At 39.0% G+C, this 23,050-nt stretch overlaps 1 protein-coding gene across 1 annotated transcript in view; it reads right to left on the bottom strand.

Moving 5' to 3' along the window:
* enah (ENAH actin regulator) overlaps positions 1-23,050 on the bottom strand; it is a 175,063-nt gene that overhangs the window by 22,169 nt on the left and 129,844 nt on the right. Inside the window, exons 5-7 of the mRNA XM_030128560.1 lie at positions 20,552-20,850; positions 3,909-4,715; positions 306-640 (exon numbers count right to left, since the gene is read on the bottom strand). Of these exons, the coding sequence (XP_029984420.1) occupies positions 306-640; positions 3,909-4,715; positions 20,552-20,850 (1,441 nt within the window). The remainder of the gene's footprint in view (positions 1-305; positions 641-3,908; positions 4,716-20,551; positions 20,851-23,050) is intronic.

Raw genomic sequence — 23,050 nt, 5'->3', positions numbered from 1 at the left:
AACTTTTCAGTGAGATATAAGAACTGATTTATAGACAATAGATCTGGAAAATCTGATTTCAAGAAATCTTACGAAGATAATTTTTACTTGTTCCATTGGCAGATTTTTTTGCTTAATTCAAGATTTTTTTTGCTTAATTCAAGCAAAAAAAATCTGCCAATGGAACAAGAGAAAACTGAAAAGTTCGTCTTTAGGTGATTATGTTTTATTTTAAGTGTGATGAGATATTTAGACTAGAAATGAGAAAAATACACTTGGTAAGGTTTAGTTTTTTGCAGTGTGAACGCATCCCTACATAGACTCACCCTTGGCACTTTGCGCAGCTTGGCTCCAGCGAGGGCGGCGGCCAGGCCCGAGAGAGGGCGGTCCTCCGCAGGAGAGAAGAGGTTGGCGGGGAGGGGAGGTGCTGGGGGAGGGGGTGGGGCTCCAGGAGGGGGAGGTGGCCCGGGTGGAGGAGGGGGAGTCCCGCCTGGAGTCAGGGTAGGAGGCAGGGGTGGCGGCGGGGGCGGGGGAGGGTGGCCGGCTGGGGTAGTGGGGGTGGCGGCCGGGGTGGTGGCCGCAGAGGTCACAGTGGAGCCGGGTGGCAAGGGTGGAGGTGGGGGAGGGGTGGGAGTGGTCAGCCCTGGTGTCTGTACGATGTCTATCGGGGGGGAGGGGGATGAGTGAAAAGACAAAGAAGGAAAAGAAAGTTATTTTTGGGGAAAGAAACTGATTCATAATCAGCGTCTGTGGGTCGGTTACCCCAACAAACATTTAACTTTGAGGTAGAACACAACATGGTCATGGTCAAAACTTTAACTACTTTAAAATGTGATTCAGTTTTAAAGTTACACTGGGAAACAAAAAGTCCTTCCTTTCTTTCTGATTTTTATTATTTAGTCTTAAGGTACCATTAATTTGGTCGACAACATTTGGTCAAAGCAGTAGATCCTGGAGCGTCTGTGCTCAGCCATCATGGATAAACCACCTTACTAATGTTTAACTATTTAGGAACAGGGGTGTAAGAAATATCGGTTCTGCAATATATCGTGATATTTCCTTTCACAATATTATATCGATATTAAAAAGTACTGTATTGATATTTTAGGTATTTATTCAAATGCAAATATAGAGGAGGTTCATTTTTGTTTTTCTTTTTTGTTTATATTTTATTTATTCTTATTTAACACTTTTTTAATTAAATAATGGTAGTTCCTTTGTTGGGATTGCACAAAAACAATGTTATGATGTCAGTTACGAACTAATAGAATATGAATATTTGAACAGGATCTTAAACAGTACGAACTAATAGAATCTGAACATTTGAACAGGATCTTAAACTGTAATGTCTGTAAAACATAATTTAAGTTTGAACACAGGAACATTTTGTGATATAACATTAGATCCTGTTGTGACCAAATAAAAATGTGTTTAGTATTTGTGCATATTTCTAGTGTAACTCAATTCTTCAAGGAAATAATCATAAAAAAACGAAACAAACAAAAAATGGCCTTTTTAACAGTATCATGATATATCGTGATTTATCGTACCGTGAGCCTAGTATTGTGATTTGTATCGTATCACCAGATTCTTGCCAGTGCACACCCCTATTTAGGAAACTGTACTATTTTGTCACACAGATCAGCTATAAGTTATGTTTTCCCCAGTGTTTTATACTAGGTCCTAACAACACACAAATGTATTTACAGTCATTCATTTATTTGATTTCACTTATACCTACCCCTTACCTCAACCCCTCTGTCAAATTCTTACTCCAGTTATTCACTGTCTATGGGTTATTTTAGCAGGTCACGGTGCTGCTGTTAGATTCTGTAGAGCAGTGATGGATTTTAAAATGAAACACAATAAGATACACCACATTAAGTGTGACAGCATGCCACATACGTCATAGCAGAGTCGGTTTATATGCATGCAGCGTTAGTATGTGGTAATGACTGAGTTTACAGGGCTGGGCAAGAAGAAGAAGAAGAAGAAGAAGAAAGTCTGAGATTCATACATGGACATGCAGTTCCTGTTCATTACATGACACTCTACTGTACTGTTAATGCCATTTAGAGTTCATACAAACAAACAAAAAAAAAACAGCTTAGTGTAATTAAGTACTGCCCAACCCTATTTTGTAGGTTCATGTGCAAATAAACAGAACAACCACATGAAGCTTTAAATCAACAAACATACTTTTTGTTGCAGTGATACATAAACTCATAATGACACACTTACACAGTGATCAGGACAGTTAAAGAAATGTAGGGAGCATTTGTACAGGGATCAAGACTATTTAACTTTATGTGACTTTATGTTCTAAAAGGATGGTCACATTAATTTCCTTTCTGGAAATTTTGTCGTACTTCAGTAGAAAAGCTAAGATGTGTCACTGCTCATTATAGACACAGATCCACGATCAATGAGCTGTGATGAAATGTGAGCACACTGAGCTGCGATCAATATAAAACCTGCATTCCAGTCGCTTGTAGCCAATCACTTTGATGATCTGTCAGGTCAAAGGTCATTAGAACACAGCCTGTAGCTAATAAGAGAGACGATGAGCGAGGTCACTGGGATACTCATCCTGTGTTCATAAACAGTGAGTGGGATGTTTTATTTGAGGATCTTTCACAGTTACAGTCATAAGTAAGAATGGACTGACTTCAGGTCAGTTATGATCACTGATGTACTTTAAATTATTTAATAAAAGGATACTTTAAGGTCAATCTTTGTTACAACCTTAGAGATGCAATAAATCATCAATAGATGAGGTCTGGTACAAACACATCATATTGTACATCACAGGTTGAGCCAAAAACTATTAGATTAATTGATTAAGTTGCATTGGTTGAAAAGCCTCCATTTCTCTTCCTTTAAGTGTTCATTTAACAGTCTAAATCTGAACCCAGAAACACCTAAATTTGATGTATTGATCGAATAAAATGGAATTAGGAACTGTCTTAATTTTGAGCAGGACAGTCACATTACTAATCCAACTATGATCAAATATAAGAGCTTAGAATGAGATTGAAAGAGATGAGGATACACGCAGTCTAATGAGGTTCATACACATGGTAAAAGGCAACGTCATTCAATCTGCACAGTGATGGAACAAATAATAAAAAGAAACTTGGGTGGGGGTGATTCCAGGACTCAAAATGACTTTATTTAAAGGTGCTCTTTGGAAGGCACACATAGAAAACTGTCATTTGAATCAATCAAATTGCCTTATAATCATGGCAACGTGATATTAAACCCCAGTAAAAAGACTCAAATGTTTCAGTATCAAGCCTTTGGTGGGTATCAAACTTTGTGACAGAGCCTTTGTCAGGTCTAGCTTTGTCACATTACACAAAGCCCTGACACTGAAAGTCTGGTTTGTGGGTTCAACATGACCGTGCTATGCTAATAAATGCATTTATATTGTTTAAAATGAGGCTACCATGGAAATTTCTTCTGTCACCAAAAGATGAAAAGCTGTATGGATTGACTGAGGACCAGTAGTGAAAAAAACTAAAAGACAGACGGGGCATGCTCAGAGACCAGACATGTTTCACATCCAACAGCGAACAACGTCAGCCAGCCAGATCTTAAAGCAGCAAGCATATGGACGTACACAGAGTTTATGGAAACACTGACAGAACAGCAGCTCCTGCATTAGTTACCAAAGCAACTGGTTTAATGTCAGAAACTGCAGCCAAGTTGACAAGGAGAACCTGGACCTGCTCTTTCCACAAGTTAAAAGACCCCCCCCTGAGATCAGGCTCATTATGGACTCACTTTGTGTTCAATAGAAAGTAATCGATCTGACCGTTCAATCCCCCCCAAACCCACCCACCCAGTTAGTATGTGAGTGAGAAGCAGTAATAGACAGAGGGGAGAGAGGCAGTGAAAGACAGAAGAGTCCGGACTGGAGGTCTTACCCTGGGGCTGAGAGGAAGAGCCCCCATTAGGTGGGTGGGGCTCTGGGCCTGCGGCTGTGTCTGCTTCCCCCGCCCCCGACAGGCCCAGGCCCACAGGGAGGGAGAGGTGGTCAGCAGAGGCGGAGGTGGCGGCAGCGGCGGCGGCAGCAGCAGGGGGCGCTGTGGAGGGAGAGGGCACACCAGGAGCCTGGGATGAGGAGGGGGGAGACGAGACGGACGAGGAAGACGGGAAGGGGGCCATGGGGTAGGGCAATGGGGGCGGAGTGGGAGGGGGAGGCGGGGTGGGGCAGGCGATGCCAATAGGGGTGTGGCTGTGAGGGATGGTCACAGGCGAAGGTGCGGGGAACATAGGCGGACCGTTTGGGGACGGTGATGGAGGCTTCTGGGTCAGAGGGGACGGAGCTGCGATGGGGATGAGGGGCCTGGGGCCTGCAGCCTTCCCCGGTGGACTGCTTATCATGACAGGGGGTGATGGGGGAAGAGGAGTAAAATTGCACGCGGACCACACCACAGATTTGGGCGGAGCAGGAGGGGTGGGGGCTGGAGCTGGAGCGGGAGGCGGGGCTTGAGGGAAGGCTTGCTGTCGCCTGGGGACCGTGGCGTAGTGAGGCAGGACCGGGTGGAAGGCAGAACCAAGAGAGGTGGCGAACCGTGACGCTGAGTGTCTGAGGGGTGGGGTGGGGGGCGTGGTGGAAGAGGGCGACGGCGTCCCAGGAGCTGGGTAAGTGGGCGTGGACGGCGATACGGGGTTGGAGGACGTCCTGCCGAACTCCTGAGGCGTGGGGGTGAACAGGGTGCTTTCAAAGGCTAAGCGCACACGCCACGCGAATGGACAAACCGAGACAAGACAGGACAGAAAGGGAAGGAGCAACGGAAGGAAGGAAAGAAGGCAGGAAGGAAGCAGCCGTCGTGCACACAGGAGGGAAAGACAGCAGGTCAGGAGAGAGAGAAGGAAGGAAGGAAGGAAGGAGGGAGGGAGGGAGGAAAAAAGAGAAGGGGGCAGATGAAGCAGGAAAAACCAGCACAGAGCTTAACCAAAGTTTTCAGGTTCAGGTTGTGTGTGTTTTCTTGGGCTGAGGTGATGCTACGCTGTTAGTGGACAGGTGTTAGCACCAGACACACAAAGCTCACAATCTGCTGAGAAGAGGGAAAAATCAACAGACTTAGGAGGAAAATTCAGGAGAACGACAATTTGTCATGTGGCACATACTCATACACCCCTCATCCACCAACGCAAACCTGGTGCCAGATCTGGACTGGTGTTAGCGCCGCAATGGAGTTCGTTCACCTCAGTAAACTTCTGTTCTACGGGACTGTGTTTCCATGCGCCACAGAGTCCAGTCATCAGGTCACTGTACACGTCTGTATGAACTGGAACATGATGCAGTGGCTGTGTCAGAAGTACGATGTTAGCTGCTAGCTACTACGTTTGAAAATAACATTAATGTGATTAATGTTTCGTGGTACTTATCTTGGTAAGCTAGCCAACAAGCTAGCTAGTCATCAACACTACAGTTTTATATTGTAATATATTTGGTTGTATCATAATGCAGTTATGTTCAATTTGTGACTCTAAATCAGGGATGTCAAACATGTGGCCCGGGGGCCAAAACTGGCCCACCAAAGGTTCCAATCTGGCCCGTGGGATGAATTTGCAAAGTGCAAGTTAGGGCATCAAACTCAAAAATAATATCATAATAACCTATAAATAATGACAGCACCAATTTTTTTTCTTTGATTTAGTGCAAAAAACTTTAAATTATGAAAATGTTTACATTAACAAACTATCCTTTAGCAATAACATGTGAATAACTTGAACAAAATGAAGAAATGCAGAGATGAAGTGCAATTTTAACAATTTTCTGCCTGTTACTAAATGTTTTGTGCATATGTATAAATGATAAGTCGAGGCACAATATTGATAAAATTATACTTATATTTCTTAACAAATTACGTTTTTTTCAGGTTATTCACATCCTTTTTGTTTGGATGGTTTGGAAATGTAAATATTGGCATAATTGAACATTATTTTTTGCACTAAAACAATTTGGAGTTGTCATTATTTATTGGCCATCATGCTATTATTTTACTGGTCCGGCCCACTTCAGATCAACTTGGGCTGAATGTGGACCCCGGAAGAATATGAGTTTGACACCCCTGCTCTAAATGGTTAATGATGGTGTTTGGTGGTGCTATGCTAAATGTACAACAGAATATAGTAGAAGATTGCATTCATCCATCAATATTCTTTGTCAAATTATTGAGTTGTGTGTAAGGTGAAGTGGTCATCACTGTGAAATACACCCTGTACATCATCCCTTACACATGCTATTTTACAGAGCAAAGAGACTGTTCCTTCATGAACCACTGATGTTTTGATTTTGCTCAATCACAATAGAATGAAACACAGAGAAGTGGTTCATGACTAAACACTGGTATGAAATAGCCCTGGAGTCGCCTTTGGCGAACAGGGGCAAGAGGCTAAAGAAGCGTCCTGAGGACCAGTTCATCACCAGTGTCACCAAAACTGTCCAGACAGCAGTGGGACACAAAACCAGGACAAGCAACATGAAAACTTCAACCACCAAAAGGTCCAACATGAGCCAAATATCAACGACAAACAAAGCAGACCAGTGATGAAACCTGTACCCACCTGTACAGAACCTCTACCATAGTGTCTTTGAGCATCCCTACATGAAGTGTGTGTGTATATGTCAACATTAAATTCTATTTAGATTTCAGATCTGACTTGTATCAGGGCTGCTGACATAACTGTAGGAAAAAAGGTAAAAGAGAGGATTATTATTTCATATTATGATATCTCTAATAAAAGGATCCCTAATGTATGTATATATGAAGACTTACATGTTTATGACCCTTCTGGAACCTTTAACATAAGGTTATAAACATAGAGTTAGAGCTGCACAACATATCGTTTGAGCATCGACATTGCGATGTATGTGTGCGCTTTAGTCATATCACAGGTCCTGCAATGAAGGAGGCAAATGAACTTAATGTGTTTTCTTTTTTAGTAGTAGTAATTACTTTGTACAACAGACAAAAAACATCATATCCATTGTTCCATATACAATCATCTAATTTCGAGCATACCTGACACACACTGCACACAGCGATCCACCAATCACAAACGTTCCTAATCAGTTTGGAGTGAGTCACCGGTAACAACATTGAAAAATGAGCAACGAACAACAGAAAATCACTGTAAATGAAGACTTGGTGCCAAAAAGAAAAGCAACGTCAGTTATCTGGAATTATTTCAGCTATAGGAAGGATGATACTGACACACAAGAGGAAAGACAACTAATTTGTTTGGACGTTTACGCCAGCACCACACAGCTATTATATCCTCCTGAGTATTTTTTCATATCATATCGCAGGGTTAAAAAAAAATCACATCAGTTTTTTCCAAAATTGTGCATCCCTACATAGAGTTAAATATCCCTATCCTTTAGAATACTGACGATTGTTGCCACAGCGATAATAGATATGGAAGGTACAGGATAAAATTAAGGCAAAAAAAAAAAAAAAAGGCAGAAAAGGACAAATCTCAGACATAATAACCTTTCTGATGTTCCACTCTTTTAAAGTACATCTAGAATGATGCGTTTGCTGACCTGGTTGCAGTCACGTACAAACCATTACATCAGCTGTGGTTATGGGCAGACACTGCTGTTCAAACTGCACTTTTACAAATGTCTTGTCAAAATGCTGAAGTTGAGGAGCTGACTAAGGTTTACGTTGACTATCTGCTGTCTCCTTGTATTGTCATTACTTTTACTACTGCAGTGTACTAGTACGTAAAAGACCTCCAGGTACATGCATTAGTCCATTAGTCATCTGTGGCGCTGAACTCTCTTGTGTTTACAGTGCAGACCTTTTTATAACCCCTGTCAGGTTGTCATGTTATTTCAGTCAACTGGGAAATAAATGACTTAGTTTTGCTGATAGTCTTACACTGAACCGTCTTTAATGAGGGTTTTAGTTTTTGTCATCATGTCTGCCTTCATCTTACTACAGTGTTTACGGACGCTCTCAGACAGAATTACAAAGGTCAATTCTGGCAGAAGCGAAACCTCATTTAACTAATTGCCTTGATTGTGTTAGCGTATGTGCTGTTCTTTGCAGAGACATACCATATGTCCATGCTCTGTATGTGTGTGTGTGTATGGGGGGGGTTAATGTAAAGTTGTTAATCCTACATTCACCTTCTGCTCCACTTCCTCTCTCAAGTAATGTCATCCTCCACTTTTTTCCAGCTCTTATCCTCTGGTCAGGATCCCCTTTTAAAGCCGTAAAGATGATGTGATGTTGTGACAAACTGTATCCAACTTCTTCTTCAAGTCTGTCCATATGTGACGTCTGTTTACATCCCTGTCTGTGATTCTGCGCTCATGTATTGTGTGTGATTAGATCATATGTGCTGCTTCTATATGTTTGGATTACATGTATGATTGGACTGATGCTTCACTGTTTTTTTTAAATCTTTTTTATCTTTATTGATTTATCTTGTCTCTTAGCTGTCTTAACTCTCTTTTTAATTCATGTGCTGTCATATATTGTTTTTTTTAGGGTGCCTATTGTCATCAGGCCGGGGACTACAGCAGGAAACTAGCCATGTTGGCTAAAGCTGCCCCTTTTTACTGTTATTGATACAGTTAATTAATTGGGATTGTCCACGATACAATAAACTAATAAACTAAACTAAATTAAAACTACCATGTCCATACCAACTAGGCTCAACCTACCTCTTCATGTCATGGATTTTCTTGAAGGATTTTGTGTGAAAATCACTATTAAGTGCACAAAACTCCTGAAGCTCTACTTCAAATATTCTTTTAGGTCTGAATGTGAAACAGTGAAGTTATTAAATTTTGAGCTGGATTTAATAATTAGTGTCTAATCCTCACTAATTGCATTTTTTAAAAATCATTTTGAGTTGAAAACTAATTCAAAAAAATAATTTGTATTAATTATATTATTGCTGTATCACTGCTCCATGTATTTCAGCTGAAATCTGCTCCACAGGCCAAATAACTTTTTAATTGGATGGGTGAGCTGCAAGATATGGAATACAATCGCGAGACAAATTATTAGACCATCAAAAGTCATCAAAAACAATGGTTCTGCAATCCAGTACTAACTCCTGTGTGTGTCATGTGACTAAAACAGACAGAAAAGAAAACATGGAATGTCTAAAAGCACTGTTTTTGTCAGTACAATGCCATAGATATTGATGGAAGAACTGAAGTGATTTTGGTTATTATCAAGAAAACATGTTAAATGGATAGATATCAGCTCTGAAATTAAACTACTATGAGCTATTTTTGTTGTTGTCATTATATTTGTCCAAACAAATGTACCTTTAGTTGGACCAGGCATTAAAATGAACAAGAAACTGAAGAAAACAAGGGGTGGTCTGATATTTTTTCTGCGACTGTATATGGCCTCTGAGCTTAATGTCCAGTAAATATAATGTTTTAAACCTTTATTATCATTATACATATGTACAATTAAACAGTGGTGACTGAACTTCCGTGCAGCAATAAAAATAAAACGGTAAACACAAATGAATTTAATTTCAGCTGCAACCATTCATACAAATATAGACTCGGTACAAATTTCAACCTAATCCAGTGACAAATAAGAAATTGTTTGGAATTTGACTAGAGCAGGGGTGGGCAACCTGGGGCTCCAGGGCTACATTTGGGTCTTGGGCCCTTTTCAAGTGGCTCCATGTGGTTGTGTTAAAAAACATAGGGAAATGAAGAATGCTTGCTTGCTTGCTCGCTTATTTATTTATACACTTTGCTATTATTGCGACAACCATAAAGTCATTCTGATGTTAGGCAGTTGTAAAAATGTAGCCTACACTCCAGATGAATCAAGAAATAGAAGTATTAGTAGGAGTAGAAGTAGACTGTTTTTTATGACACTGAAGGTTTTCATCTGTTTACTCCTTTACAAACACAGCCTTCATATGTCAGTACAGATTTGGTGTACTTCTGTAATGTCTTTGTATTTCTGTAAATGCACCAAAACCTTGATTTATTCTCAACATATTTTGTTTGAACTAATCCTAAAGAGCTTCTAAAACAGTCACCACTTTGAGGTGAAACATATAAGGACATCTTCTGGCTCAAGGCAGTTTTTTTCGGTTGGTCCTAAAATGGCTGTTTAGACAGTAAAGGTTGACGACCCATGGACTAAACAGACTAATGATGACATGTAGCTCCAAGGGTCAAGCTTTACAGTTTAAAAGGACATGTCCTGGTCTCCTATCTGTTTGGATTTATTTTATAAATAGGTGTGTGTCTAAGTCAAATACATAATTCTGTTTATTAGGGATGCAAATTATCGATTAAGCCATTAATCATTAGTTGGTTGACCTTATCGATCAATTAACGATTAATTGATAAGCGGCGATTTTCCTGAGAACCTGAATTTCTCTTTCGATAAGGTCTATAAGAATAAAAGCTACTGTTTATATATGTCATGAAAAAAGCATGTCATATTCCTTAATGATTGATTTATTGTACCATTGGATACAGTACAGGTAAATGACATTTATGGAGTAGAACTAAAGAAATTTGATGGAGAAATTCAATAAAATAAATGGTAAGCTCCATCTAAGGCTAAATATCAGCACGAGACTGATAGTCAACAAGTACCTTAAGGAAAAGTTGATAAGAACTTTGAAGAGAGATTAGTTTAGAAGAAATGGGCCTTTCTGACTTTGCATCACTACCTGACATGATGGAGCCACATTTTAGCAGAGATGTTGTCCCCCTCCTCCCAAAATCCCACCATGGAAAAAGGCAATTAACCGACAATTAACAATTTAATCGAGCAAATTCTTATCGACAATTAATTGATAGTCGATAAATTGTTTACATCCCTACTGTCTATAAAATCCTTTTGGTCCACGTTCAGTGATGCATGACTCAGTTCCTGCAGTAAAACAGTCGTATCCATCCTCTCCAAATGGATCCTTTAACCTGATCATGTCTGTAAAACTAAGTCTGGAAGGCTGTTAGATTCATAGAGACATGATTAACTCAACTGGAAAGGAGTTCCAATAAAGCAACAAATACTTCTGAGCAGAAGAACAACAAACATAGTTAACCCTATAACGCCAAACGAATCATATTTGATCCATGAGTTTTGAAGCCCTCTACATGATCAGTGTGATTTTTTTTCCTCAAAAAACCTGATGTATACAATTAGATACATGTAATACATAGATAATCCACCAGGGGGAGGAGTTCATTCACCAGAGGCCTTTCCAGTGACACTACAAGACTGACATTAATGAGGAAGGAGGAAGAACTGGGACCATTTAGAAAGGAAATTAACTATTTGTTAGACATATTTGTGTTAGATTATGTTTTTGTTTGTTCAAAAATAGCAATATTTGAGCATTGAGACCCGATGGATCAAATATGATACAAAATTGAAAGTCACACATGGAAACTGATATTTGAAAACATTTTTTGGTGGTTCAGAAGGACCAATAAAGGCTCCAGTTTCAAAGAACTGCAATTTTCTGTCAATGATTTAATGGTTCAGACTTTACAGGGTTAAGATCCACTAACACTACCCTGATTTATCTCAGTTGCTCTTGGGATGGGGAGGGGGGTCAGTGAGATGTCAAATTGTGTTTTTGTTTTTCTGCCCTCTTCCTTTTTTTCTTTTTTCTTTCTTTCTTTTTTCTCACTTTATCAATATTGTTTTCTTTTCATTTCTGAATGTGCATTTGTTATGTTGATATATAAACTGAAGCATAATGTACCAATCAGGGGATCTCAAGTCTTTACAGTGATAAGGCTTCGCAATAAAAAATATCTGAAACCAGAAGAACAACAAACATGAGTAAATCAGACATGCTGAGGTGATCAGTTGGATGTTCCATTCACTTCTACATGGAATGGCTCAGTGTTCAACCTTCTTAGTCGTCCTTCAAATCGAACATCTGTCCCTCCTCGAAGATTCTACAGCTGATAGATTTGTTGGATAAATATAGTGTGTTGAATATATTTACACCAATAGAATCTCCAAGGTGGACAAGAATGTTCTTTTAGATTTGAAAAGTCCAACCTAATAATCTGACTGGATTTTCCATCATGATATTCAAATGAGTTCAGGTCAAAGGTCATGTTAGGTCATTCTATGGAGCCAGAGACGGATTCCAGGCACTATTTCACTATTATCGCTGTCTGATTTTAAATCTTTTCTTAAAACCCATCTTTTCTCCTTGGCTTTTGAAACCATGTGAGATGTTTGAAGGTAATATTTTTATTCTATTGTGGTTATTTGGTAGTGGTTTATTGTTCTTATTTTTTGTTGTTTTTAATTGTATGGCTTTTTATGTTTTTTTTTAATCTATTCTTGTATTTTATTCTTTTATTTGGGTTTTATTTATTCTTCTGTACAGCACTGTTTTCTTTTTTGTACAGTTCTATGTCCTTTAATCTATTCTGTATTTTATTCTTTTATTTTGATTTTATTTATTCTTCTGTACAGCACTTTGGGCCACTGCGGTTGTTTTAAAGTGCTTTACAAATAAAGTTGGATTGGAGTATTATATACATGAATGATATAGAAGTGGATCTAACTTAATCAGAGTTTTGATGGGATTTGGAAGAAATATTGGTGGTTCAAGGTGATGTCGCATGGGCTGAGTTCAGCATCTGGAGGTTTAGATAGTTGGACAAGATCAATGTATGGAATCAGAAGATGGATCCGTCTAGGACTCAAACATTCAACTATTTCCGAGTAGGGATGTAACAATATGAAAATTTCATATCATGGTTATTGTGACCAAAATTATCACGGTTATCATTATAATCTTGGTATTGTTGAAACTGTGCTCAAAATGTTCAAAAAGTACTAATACACACACTGAAATAATTTAACCAAGTTGTATTTTGGAAAAAAAACAACAACAACAAAAAGAAATAAAATAATAGGCACAATGTCCCTTCTGTTGCAGAAACATTCAAATATTAACCCTTAGTGCTCTGAATCTATTTTGTCTGTTTTTCAGTCCTTTTGATTTTGCCTTTATATACTATATAAACAAATGTTTACTATACCTATGTTTGGTGTCTTTTTTTTCCAGCACATCTTCATCTATATCATCTGCCTATTATTTTTTCACTTTAACCGACTATAAAAACATAAAAGGACAAAAAACACAAAAAAAATATAAAATCCGATTTGGAAAATGTATATAATTTATTGCATAAATAACACAAAGATGCTTAACGAACCTTTTCAAAGACTTTAAAAGTGAATATTGGTTCCAAGTATTAGGTATAGAAAATTAAAATTCTAATAAATTGAAACTATACTCAAATACTTGACATAAAAGCAGATCTTTACATTGGCATTTCTCTGGAAAAATGCATTAATCAAACACAGTTATCATGATAATTAGCATTTAAACGGTAATACTAACCGTTGGCAATTTTACAGCGGTTTATCGTTATACCGGTAATTGTTACATCCCTATTTCTGAGTAAGTCTATGAAAGTGGGACAGGGAGGGACAGAAAGGAGACACAGTCTTTATCCTTAAAAGTGGATTTTGAGTTGAACTTCGGGATCTTTCAACGTCCTGTAAAATTCATCCAAAAAGATGTGTCTGAACTTCATCCATGACATGAGCAGGTTGGTGGAGGTGATGTAAGTGAAAGAATGCAAAGGCGTAGAATCAGGGCAGAACTTTCCTTCACCAGTTCGCCTGTTTTCTCACCTGACATGTAGACATCTCACAGCTCCTTGCAGATTTACTGAAATGTATGCAAAATCAGACCTGTCCAACAGAAGCTCCTCCCACATGCTCACAGTGTTGACCTGCTCCACTCGTCCACCAGAAGCTCCTCCCACATGCTCACAGTGTTGACCTGCTCCACTCATCCACCAGAAGCTCCTCCCACATGCTCACAGTGTTGACCTGCTCCACTCATCCACCAGAAGCTCCTCCCACATGCTCACAGTGTTGACCTGCTCCACTCGTCCACCAGAAGCTCCTCCCACATGCTCACAGTGTTGACCTGCTCCACTCGTCCACCAGAAGCTCCTCCCACATGCTCACAGTGTTGACCTGCTCCACTCATCCACCAGAAGCTCCTCCCACTCCTGCTCCACTCAAACAGCACAACCAGGACTGGAATGCACGTGAGCCTGAGCAGCCGTCACGAGACCCTTAACCTGATGGGGGTGTCGTCTCCCAGCTCTGTGTTCTGACAACTCACGCTGCATTTACCATTTATTCTCTTCTCATTCTTCCACTTATCCTGACTCGTGCTCCACTACGCACATTTATTTATCTCGTCCCGTTGCTTTGCTTTTCATTACACCCACACATTTCCTGAACGCTCCACCTCTTCTTCTATCTGTCCTGCTCTTCTCCACTTATCCATCACTGTCCACTACCTCCTTTCTTCTGCCACCTCTCTAACCTTTGCACCCCCCCCCCCTTCTCATTCATACCAAACTCTGACCTTTTCCATCCTTCTTCATCTTTCCACCACAATCACCCCCCCCCCCCCCCCCCCCCTTTCATCTCTGAGCAGCTCTGGGCAGGTCATGTGACTAAGAAGCCCCAGCTTTGCTCTGCCATTCTGCAGTAATCAACACACAACCAGAATGCGTCGATTACACAGAGAGCTGGACACATGCACACACCGATATTAAAGCGCACATGCACGCACACGCACGCGCACGAGAAGACAGTGAAAACCAGACTGCAGCCAAGCTCCTCTACATGAACCTACTGCACAAATTCTGACACATACAAGCATAAACAGCGCAGCAGGAAGAGCAGGATCCACAGGGAAAACCGTCACAAAAATGATTATTTGTGACATTAATTCAAAGATATGTGTGTGTGTGTGTGTGTGTGTGTGTGTGCGTGTAAAAACAACCTAGGAACAGTGGAACAAAGCAGCATCCAGATCATTACCACCGTACAGAAGAGAATGAATAAAAATCTCTGAAATGTTATAAAAACTACATTTTTGCTGATTCAAGGACTCCTTTGCACTGTACTTTCCTCAAGTTGTGCACTAAAAGAAAATGGATATTAAACTACACAAACAGGTCCCTTCTTTGCTCCAAAAAGCAGCAAAAGAGATTCTTCACTGCTTTAAATGCCCTGTGTGCGAGTGTTTTTTTAAAATCACAAATGTTACTAGTTCAGACCATCAGAAACTTTTGAGAGGTCAGATTTAACTTTGGGGAAAGTCTGATAGTAAGGCTGTCACAATCATTTATCCATATATTTGTGATAGTGTTTATTATATAGTTCCATAGATGATACAGGTTTATATTATCGGTACTAACAGTTACAGTAGTAGTATATCCACTGTTAGTACTTGTATTTGTAGTAGTAGTATATCCACTGTTAGTACTTGTATTTGTAGTACTAGTATATCCACTGTTAATACTTGCATTTTTAGTAGTAGTATATCCACTGTTAGTACTTGCATTTGTAGTAGTAGTATATCCACTGTTAGTACTAGTATTTGTAGTAGTAGTATATCCACTGTTAGTACTTGTATTTGTAGTAGTAGTATATCCACTGTTAGTACTTGCATTTGTAGTAGTAGTATATCCACTGTTATTACTTGTATTTGTAGTAGTAGTATATCCACTGTTAGTACTTGTATTTGTAGTAGTAGTATATCCACTGTTAGTACTTGTATTTGTAGTAGTAGTATATCCACTGTTAGTACTAGTATTTGTAGTAGTAGTATATCCACTGTTAGTACTTGTATTTGTAGTAGTAGTATATCCACTGTTAGTACTAGTATTTGTAGTAGTAGTATATCCACTGTTAGTACTTGTATTTGTAGTAGTAGTATATCCACTGTTAGTACTTGTATTTGTAGTAGTAGTATATCCACTGTTAGTACTTGTATTTGTAGTAGTAGTATATCCACTGTTAGTACTAGTATTTGTAGTAGTAGTATATCCACTGTTAGTACTTGCATTTGTAGTAGTAGTAGTAACAGTTATGTACATTTGTTCTTGTTATTAATAATTACATAAACACCAGCTGATCTAGTTTGTAACAGTTCTAGTTCAGTTTGCTGTGCATCCATGTGTCCCCCCCCCCCCCCTTCTCCCCCAGTCTCTCTTTTTCTCATCCTTTACTCTCTCTCTTTAACCCTTTAACTGGTCCTGTCACTCGTCCATCCTCCAGTATTCGGGGTCTGCTCCAGGTTTGTACCTGTTAAAGGTACTTTTTCCTTCCTCTGTCTCCACTCACTAGTGTTCACTCCTGGAGGAGTCTGTTGGTTTCTGTAAACTGGTTCCAGAGTCTGGTTTATTCCAGCTCTATATATAAAGTGTCATGAGATAACTTTTGTTTTGATTTGGCGCTATATAAATAAAATTTGATTGACAATCATTTAACTGTCATAGTGAAATTATCAGATCATAATCATCAAATTATAGAGCATAGTATATGTACACAGAACACAGTATATGTAGAACATAGTATATGTATGTAGAACACAGACTATGTAGAATATAGTATATGTATGTAGAACATAGTATATGTTCTACAGTTAAATAAGAAAGCTTATGGAGAAGAAAAGTCATTTATCAGATCTGTTCTCCATCCCTGCTTCATCATCTCTCAGTTACATTTGCAAATTACTAAAAATTAGAATTCATGTACTGTACATTCTTGACGTATGTTTTGCTAAGTCACAGAACTTTAACCCATAAAGACCCAAATCGCCACCGTCAAACAAAACCATCTACTGATCTAAACTGTTTAATACCTGTTAATTAGAGGTAAACTGATATATATCGAGCCAATATATTGATTTTTTTCCAATATCGCCCATCAGCCTTAATTTTTTTTTGAAAGCCAATATTTGATTAGTAGTAAAAATGTTATAAGATATTTGATCAGACACCTGTGTGGGCAGCAGTTTATATTGCTACATAAAAATCTTAATTATCTGAGTGTTTCAGTTGTATTTTATGGTCAATGTGCTTTAAAAAAAAAAAAAAAAATCCAAAATCGGCTGTAGATATCGGCCATCGACTGACCAAATTTTTAAAAACTGGCATCAGCCTTAGAAAAACCTGTACTGGTTGACCTCTACTGTTGATCCACTAGTCCTATTAATCTATGTAAATAATTGGTGTAAAATACAGTTCTTCATCTTTTCGTGGTCATTAGATATGACCCATTTGGATGTTCAGAGGCTCCATAGTTACCATGGAAACACTGTCATTTTCTACATCATCTTCTATCTTTTAAATGTAAAAAGGACCAACCAAGTGCAAGCACATACAGGAGAATCAATAACATTAGAAAAATAAAGGTATATTGATCCTAGACTAATCCAAAAATGAGCAGGTGCCAATCTGTTCAATTCATAAATTCTTGACACCATTTTTTTCTTGCTCAAGTTTCCAGTTTTTTATGAACATAATAATGAAGCAGTTCAGGTTCCACATTCAGCTCAATATGATCTGAAGTGGGTCAGACCAGTAAAAGAACAACAGTGAAAAAAGTTAAATCATATAATGACAATGTTTAAATGTACAAACTAGCCTTTAAAAACGTGAATAACATGAACCATGAACAACCTGAAATTTCTTAAGAAAAATAAGTGCAATATTTAACAATATTATGCCTCACCTTAACATTTAGTAACAGACAGAATATTGTTAAAATGGAACTTACTTCTCTTATGAAATTTTATATTTTTCATATTTGTTCAGGTTATTCACATTTTTTGTGAAAGGATAGTTTGTATATGTAAACATTTAATGTAATTTCACTTTTTTACACTAAAACAAATACAAAAATTTGGAGTCGTCATTAGCATAAGTTATTATGATAGTATTTTACTGGTTTGTATGTGGTCTAAATGTGGAACCTGAACTAAAATGGATTTGACACGTTTGATTGCTAATATCTTCAGTGTAATTTTTCCATTTCATAAATCCATCTCATGGGCTGGATCTGATACTATGGTGGACCGGTTTTGGCCCAGGGGCCGTACGTTTGACAGCCCTGAGTTAAACAGTCCCACTGTTCAGTCAGGTTTGTGCCAGGCCTTCAGGTGTCTGACAGGACTCTGTGGTCCAGTTAAATTCAGTTTCATTTCTATTCTCTTCGAACACATTCACCTTTACAGTCTGTACAATACAAAACCTTCTGTCCTTCCCCCAACGGGGAAAAAATAAGAGTGGAAACCTCAGAGGGTACATCCAGGATGGAACAGACAGTTGGTTTTATATACACAGACATCTGGGTCAACAACGAATACAGAGGTTTATTCATAAAGGTGTCTTTTTGGTACGTGGTTCTGGAATTAATTTCCCTGAATGATGATCTCACCTCAGTGACCCCTTCAGTGCATCACCGATATCCCATAATCTGAAGACCTATTACAAAATCGTTTTCCAGTCCTTGCATCAGGGACAGCCTTGAATATGCAAAATAATTGCGTTCACTTCAAATTACGATAACTGTGTGATTATTTAATGATTGTGACAGGCCTACCTGGCAGCAAAAAGCTGTGTCAGAAAAATGGAAGTCAACAGAACGGTTTCATAATTGCTGTAATTTTCTGATGGGATTAAGAAGCTTCAGCACTTACTGACACACCAGGTGTCCAGAGATGTAGTCAAATACAGGTTTAGTGTCTGTAGTGTTACTGTAGAACTTATGTGTAAAACCCAAAAACAGAAGGGACCTACAGAGTGTTAGCTGTGAAACCACCTCACATCAAACTGTAACCTCCCATGTACAAACACAACATGCATGCAGCATGTGTGTGTGTCCTGTGTTATCTGATGTGGATTATAATGGTGCATTATTGTGGATGATATGTGAAGTAACTCCTCCTCCTTCTCCTCAGGCTTTTACACACACATGCACGCACACACACTCACACTGATCCCTGAGGGGCTCACCCGCCTTGATAATGTATTTTTAGCCTCTGAGTAACACCACCAAACTGTGTCTGTATTTCTGTGTGTGTGTATGCATGCATGCATATGCTAATGGGCTGAACGTGGCAGTGGAGCGTGTCATATAATGCAACCTTCCCCACTGACCCAGTCCTGGAACATGGCAAACTTCTGTTCTTAGCCAGCTGTGATCCTGTACAGCTCCCCTTTAGAACCAGAGTGTTCCCACCTGTGGATCCACCCCGTCCCTGCTCCGTCTGCATCTCTAACCTGCGCTGAACCTGCTTTCTTTCCCCCATGCTCTGTTACATCTTTAGCTAAACGTCTAAACGTATGTGCTGATCATCAGTGGTTGTGTGTGTAGGAGTGGAGCTGAGCCTTAAAGTCAGTGTAAACACTTAACACATTCATTTCACCATGCCCCGCTGCTGTAGCTTCTGCCCAGCCCATGGGCAGTGCAGGCCATACTGGAGCTCAGCGATAGCAAGGACAGCTAACGATGCTAACACTGACTGGACAGGAGAAGGAGACAGAGAGCTGCTCTGTTACCAGAATAAACCCATCTGACACTGCAGCCATAACTCTGTTTAGTTCACCCAAGGCAGAATCAAGCTTTAACCTACAGTCTAATAGGGTTGTACATCCTGATATCAGCCATGTAAACCTGTTGTAACTGAGTTGAGTCAGTTTAATATCATACAGTATACTTTAATGGCAATTTAATCCTTTCTTGTGTAACTTCATAAATATTTCATAGAAAATTAATATTTCTTATTATATTTCAAATGATTTACTTGACAAGTAAATACACCTAAAATATAAATCTGGTTAAATATATCAATGACCATTCACATACATCTTTTAACAGTAACAGCAGGCATACCATAATTGGTGTATAAAACACCCAAGGGAATAATAGAACATAATATAGACATCAATATATCAAAAATAGCATGTGTATAAAACTATCTGTAGAAAGAATGTGCATCACAACAAAACAAAACTAACACTTTTAACTATTGTCACATGATACATATAACACCACACAGCCCTACTGTCTACGGCTACATAAGTATTTAAACAAACAGAGCTGAATTGTGTAACTATAATGCAAATATGCAAACAATATGTATGTATGCACAGAAAAAGTAATTTAAAAAGCAGATGCTCTTTAATATTTCATGTTTTACTCTTAAACGTTCTGCTTATCTTTGTTTTCAGTATTTTTCTGAACATTTTTCCAGGACTAGTTCATCATGACTCCCAGTAGAAACTCACTACAATCTGGAATTGGTGTCCATGAGGAACCTAAAAAGAGTTTTACAGGTCACCGCTCAGGGTTTGTACACAGTAAAAGTCAGCTGTTATGTCCTGTATGTTGGATTCTGATTAGATGTGCTATTCTGTTATAATGTGAACTTTTCTGCTCTGCTGGCTGTATGCGCTGAATAAATACCACACCTTTATGATCAATTTACAAATGTCTGAATTTAGAATTTCCTAATTGATGAATCTGCCATGTCCCAGTGAAACCACTTTTCTTGTAAGGCCTCATATCTAAGACTTTAAGATCCAAGTCCGTGTTGAGTCCAGTCCACTGTTTGTTAAGTTTTTAGACTCTTTTTACCTGTGTGTGTGTCTCTGTATTGAATGAGCATCGCCTTGTGCATGACTTACCGGCGTTGGAGATGCGTCTCCCTCTCTCCCAGTCCTGCTGCTCTCTGTCCAACTGCTCCTGCTGCTCCCTCTCCAGCCGTTCTCTCTCTGCCTTCTCCCTCTCCATCAGCTCACGGTCAGCGCGCTCCTGCTGCTCCTGGCGCTCGCGCTCCAAACGCTCCCGCTCCGCCTGCGCCTCCCGTTCCTGACGTTCGCGCTCCTGTCGCTCCCGTTCGCGCTCCAGCATCTCTCGCTCCAGGCGCTCGCGCTCCTGACGCTCCCGCTCCACCTCCTTCTGCCTCTGCATCTCCTGAAGCTGCCTGTGGGAAGAGGAGAGAAGACGCCATCAGGAAAGATTCAGTCAACATCTAGGCTTTTCATGGAACTGTAGGGATTGGCGTATGGCGGAAACAGAAGGCCAAAAAGAAAAAAACAACCTCGAGTGTTTGTGTTTAACCCATGGCTAAAACACAACATACACTATATTAGTGCAAACATTTCCTGAACCTCAATCTAGGGTTAAAGTTATAATTAAATAAATCAGCAGGAATCCATTAGACTTGATTGTTTGGTTTTTGTATTTAACCCATGAAGACCTAAACATCCACTGTCGAGCTAAACCATCTACTGATGTAACTGTATAATACCTGCTGATCCACTAATCCAATCAATTTATGTCAATAATTGGTGTAAACTACAGTTATTCATCTTTTCATGGTCATCAAATATGACCCATTTGGATGTTCAAAGGCTCCGTAGTTACCGTGGAAACACTGTCATCTTCTACACCATTGATTCACCAGTAAAACCCATGGAGCTGGATCATTGTCAGTGGATGGACACACTGGGTTTATGTTCAGTTAATGATATATTTTACTGAAAAAGTCACTTATTCTTCAGTTTTCTCTGTTTTTATATAATAACCCTCTATTTAAATCTGAGCTTTAATGAAACATCTACATGATCAGCGAATTCAATACAAGAAAATACCTGATTTATACCAATAAAATGCAACACACAGAGGATAATATTACGATAAATGGTGATTAATTACATAAGAAAAGTTAGATGTAGAGAAAATGTCATTAGGGAAGTGACGCAAAAGTCAAGCTCGGTCTTTATGGGTTAATGAGTTCAAGCATTATGCATTTTGTGATAGATGTGTTTTGGTAGTTAAATATAGTACAATACCTGATTTACACAATATCATTTACATAATATCAAAATAAATGGTGATAAATCACTTAAGAAAAGTCAAATATACAGAAAAAAACGATTTTGGAAGTGTCACTAAAGTAGTCCTGGGTCTTTATGGGTTAAAATGAGGCTGAAGCACAAACTAGAAACACTGCATCAGTTCAAACATGACTCAAGTGTAACCCTGACCCCAGTGTGGAGTAAGGGTCACTGTTAGGGTGAGGATTATAAACATTCAGAGTATTAAACTACATCTGAAAAGTATCATCTTCTAGTTTGTGCTAAAACACAACATCAACACACATCTGTTCACACATGGATCAAACTTATCCATGAAATTAGTTTTTAACTTGTTTTGAACCAGGGATCAACAATGAGTCCAAAACAACACCACACCGCTTCCAAAAAGAGTTTCAACTGAAAAAAATGAGATGAAAATTAAAACAGTCACATGGAATGTGTAAAATCAATTAAATTAATCTGGGGTCTGTCTTGACCCCTCTGACCCAAAGGCAATTACTGATGTCATTATGTAAGACGTGTCATTACATAACATTTACTGCTGGGCAAAACAGCCATGCAATTATGCAACCGCAGTCAGCTTTGCTCAAATTTTGGGCGCATTAAAAACACACACATTAAGTTGAGGAATGCATGTGCTGGAACAAGCCTCTGAGCTGCAGCATACAATGATGACAATGATGTGGAAAAAAGTCTGGGCTGTCTCTGAGAAAGCTAAAAGTCCAATGTATTAACAGCTATAGATTTTATTTTTTTTCCCTAACAATCACATTTCCTCTTACTTATCATGAAGTGCAGTGCATTCAGAAGGCTTTTCTGTGTGTGCTCTGCAGAAAACATGTCTGCTAAGCCATATTTAGTCACTAGGTGTCAGCAGAGGGCAACAAGAAAGAGCAGAAGCATGAGGAGGTAGGAAGAAATACAGTATGTATGTAAGTATGTAAAATCCAATAAAAACACTCACAACGCCTGTAGGGGATCTTGGCCGTTGTCACAGTTTGTACAAATGCATCACATAACAATAGGACAGAAATAGGAATGACTGTCCACACAGATTACATACTATATGGTACATTCCATTTCATAATGTTGAGCCATATGAGAGAATGGAAGTGTAAAAGAAAAAGGGAGAGAAGCAAGAAAATGTCTTGTTTTTGGGGTTATAGTTAAGGAAGACTAAAAAAAAACAAAAACTGTTTTGTCAACCAAAATATAAAAATGCCACCTAACGTAATAAAAGCATGAAAATGATATACATATAAAAAAGGATCATATACAAAGTTAATACAGCAGGCATGACTT

This window comes from Sphaeramia orbicularis, chromosome 24 (genome assembly GCF_902148855.1).
Source record: "Sphaeramia orbicularis chromosome 24, fSphaOr1.1, whole genome shotgun sequence".
In the NCBI taxonomy this organism is placed as follows: Eukaryota; Metazoa; Chordata; class Actinopteri; order Kurtiformes; family Apogonidae; genus Sphaeramia; species Sphaeramia orbicularis.
This window is presented reverse-complemented; position numbering and strand designations above follow the sequence as displayed.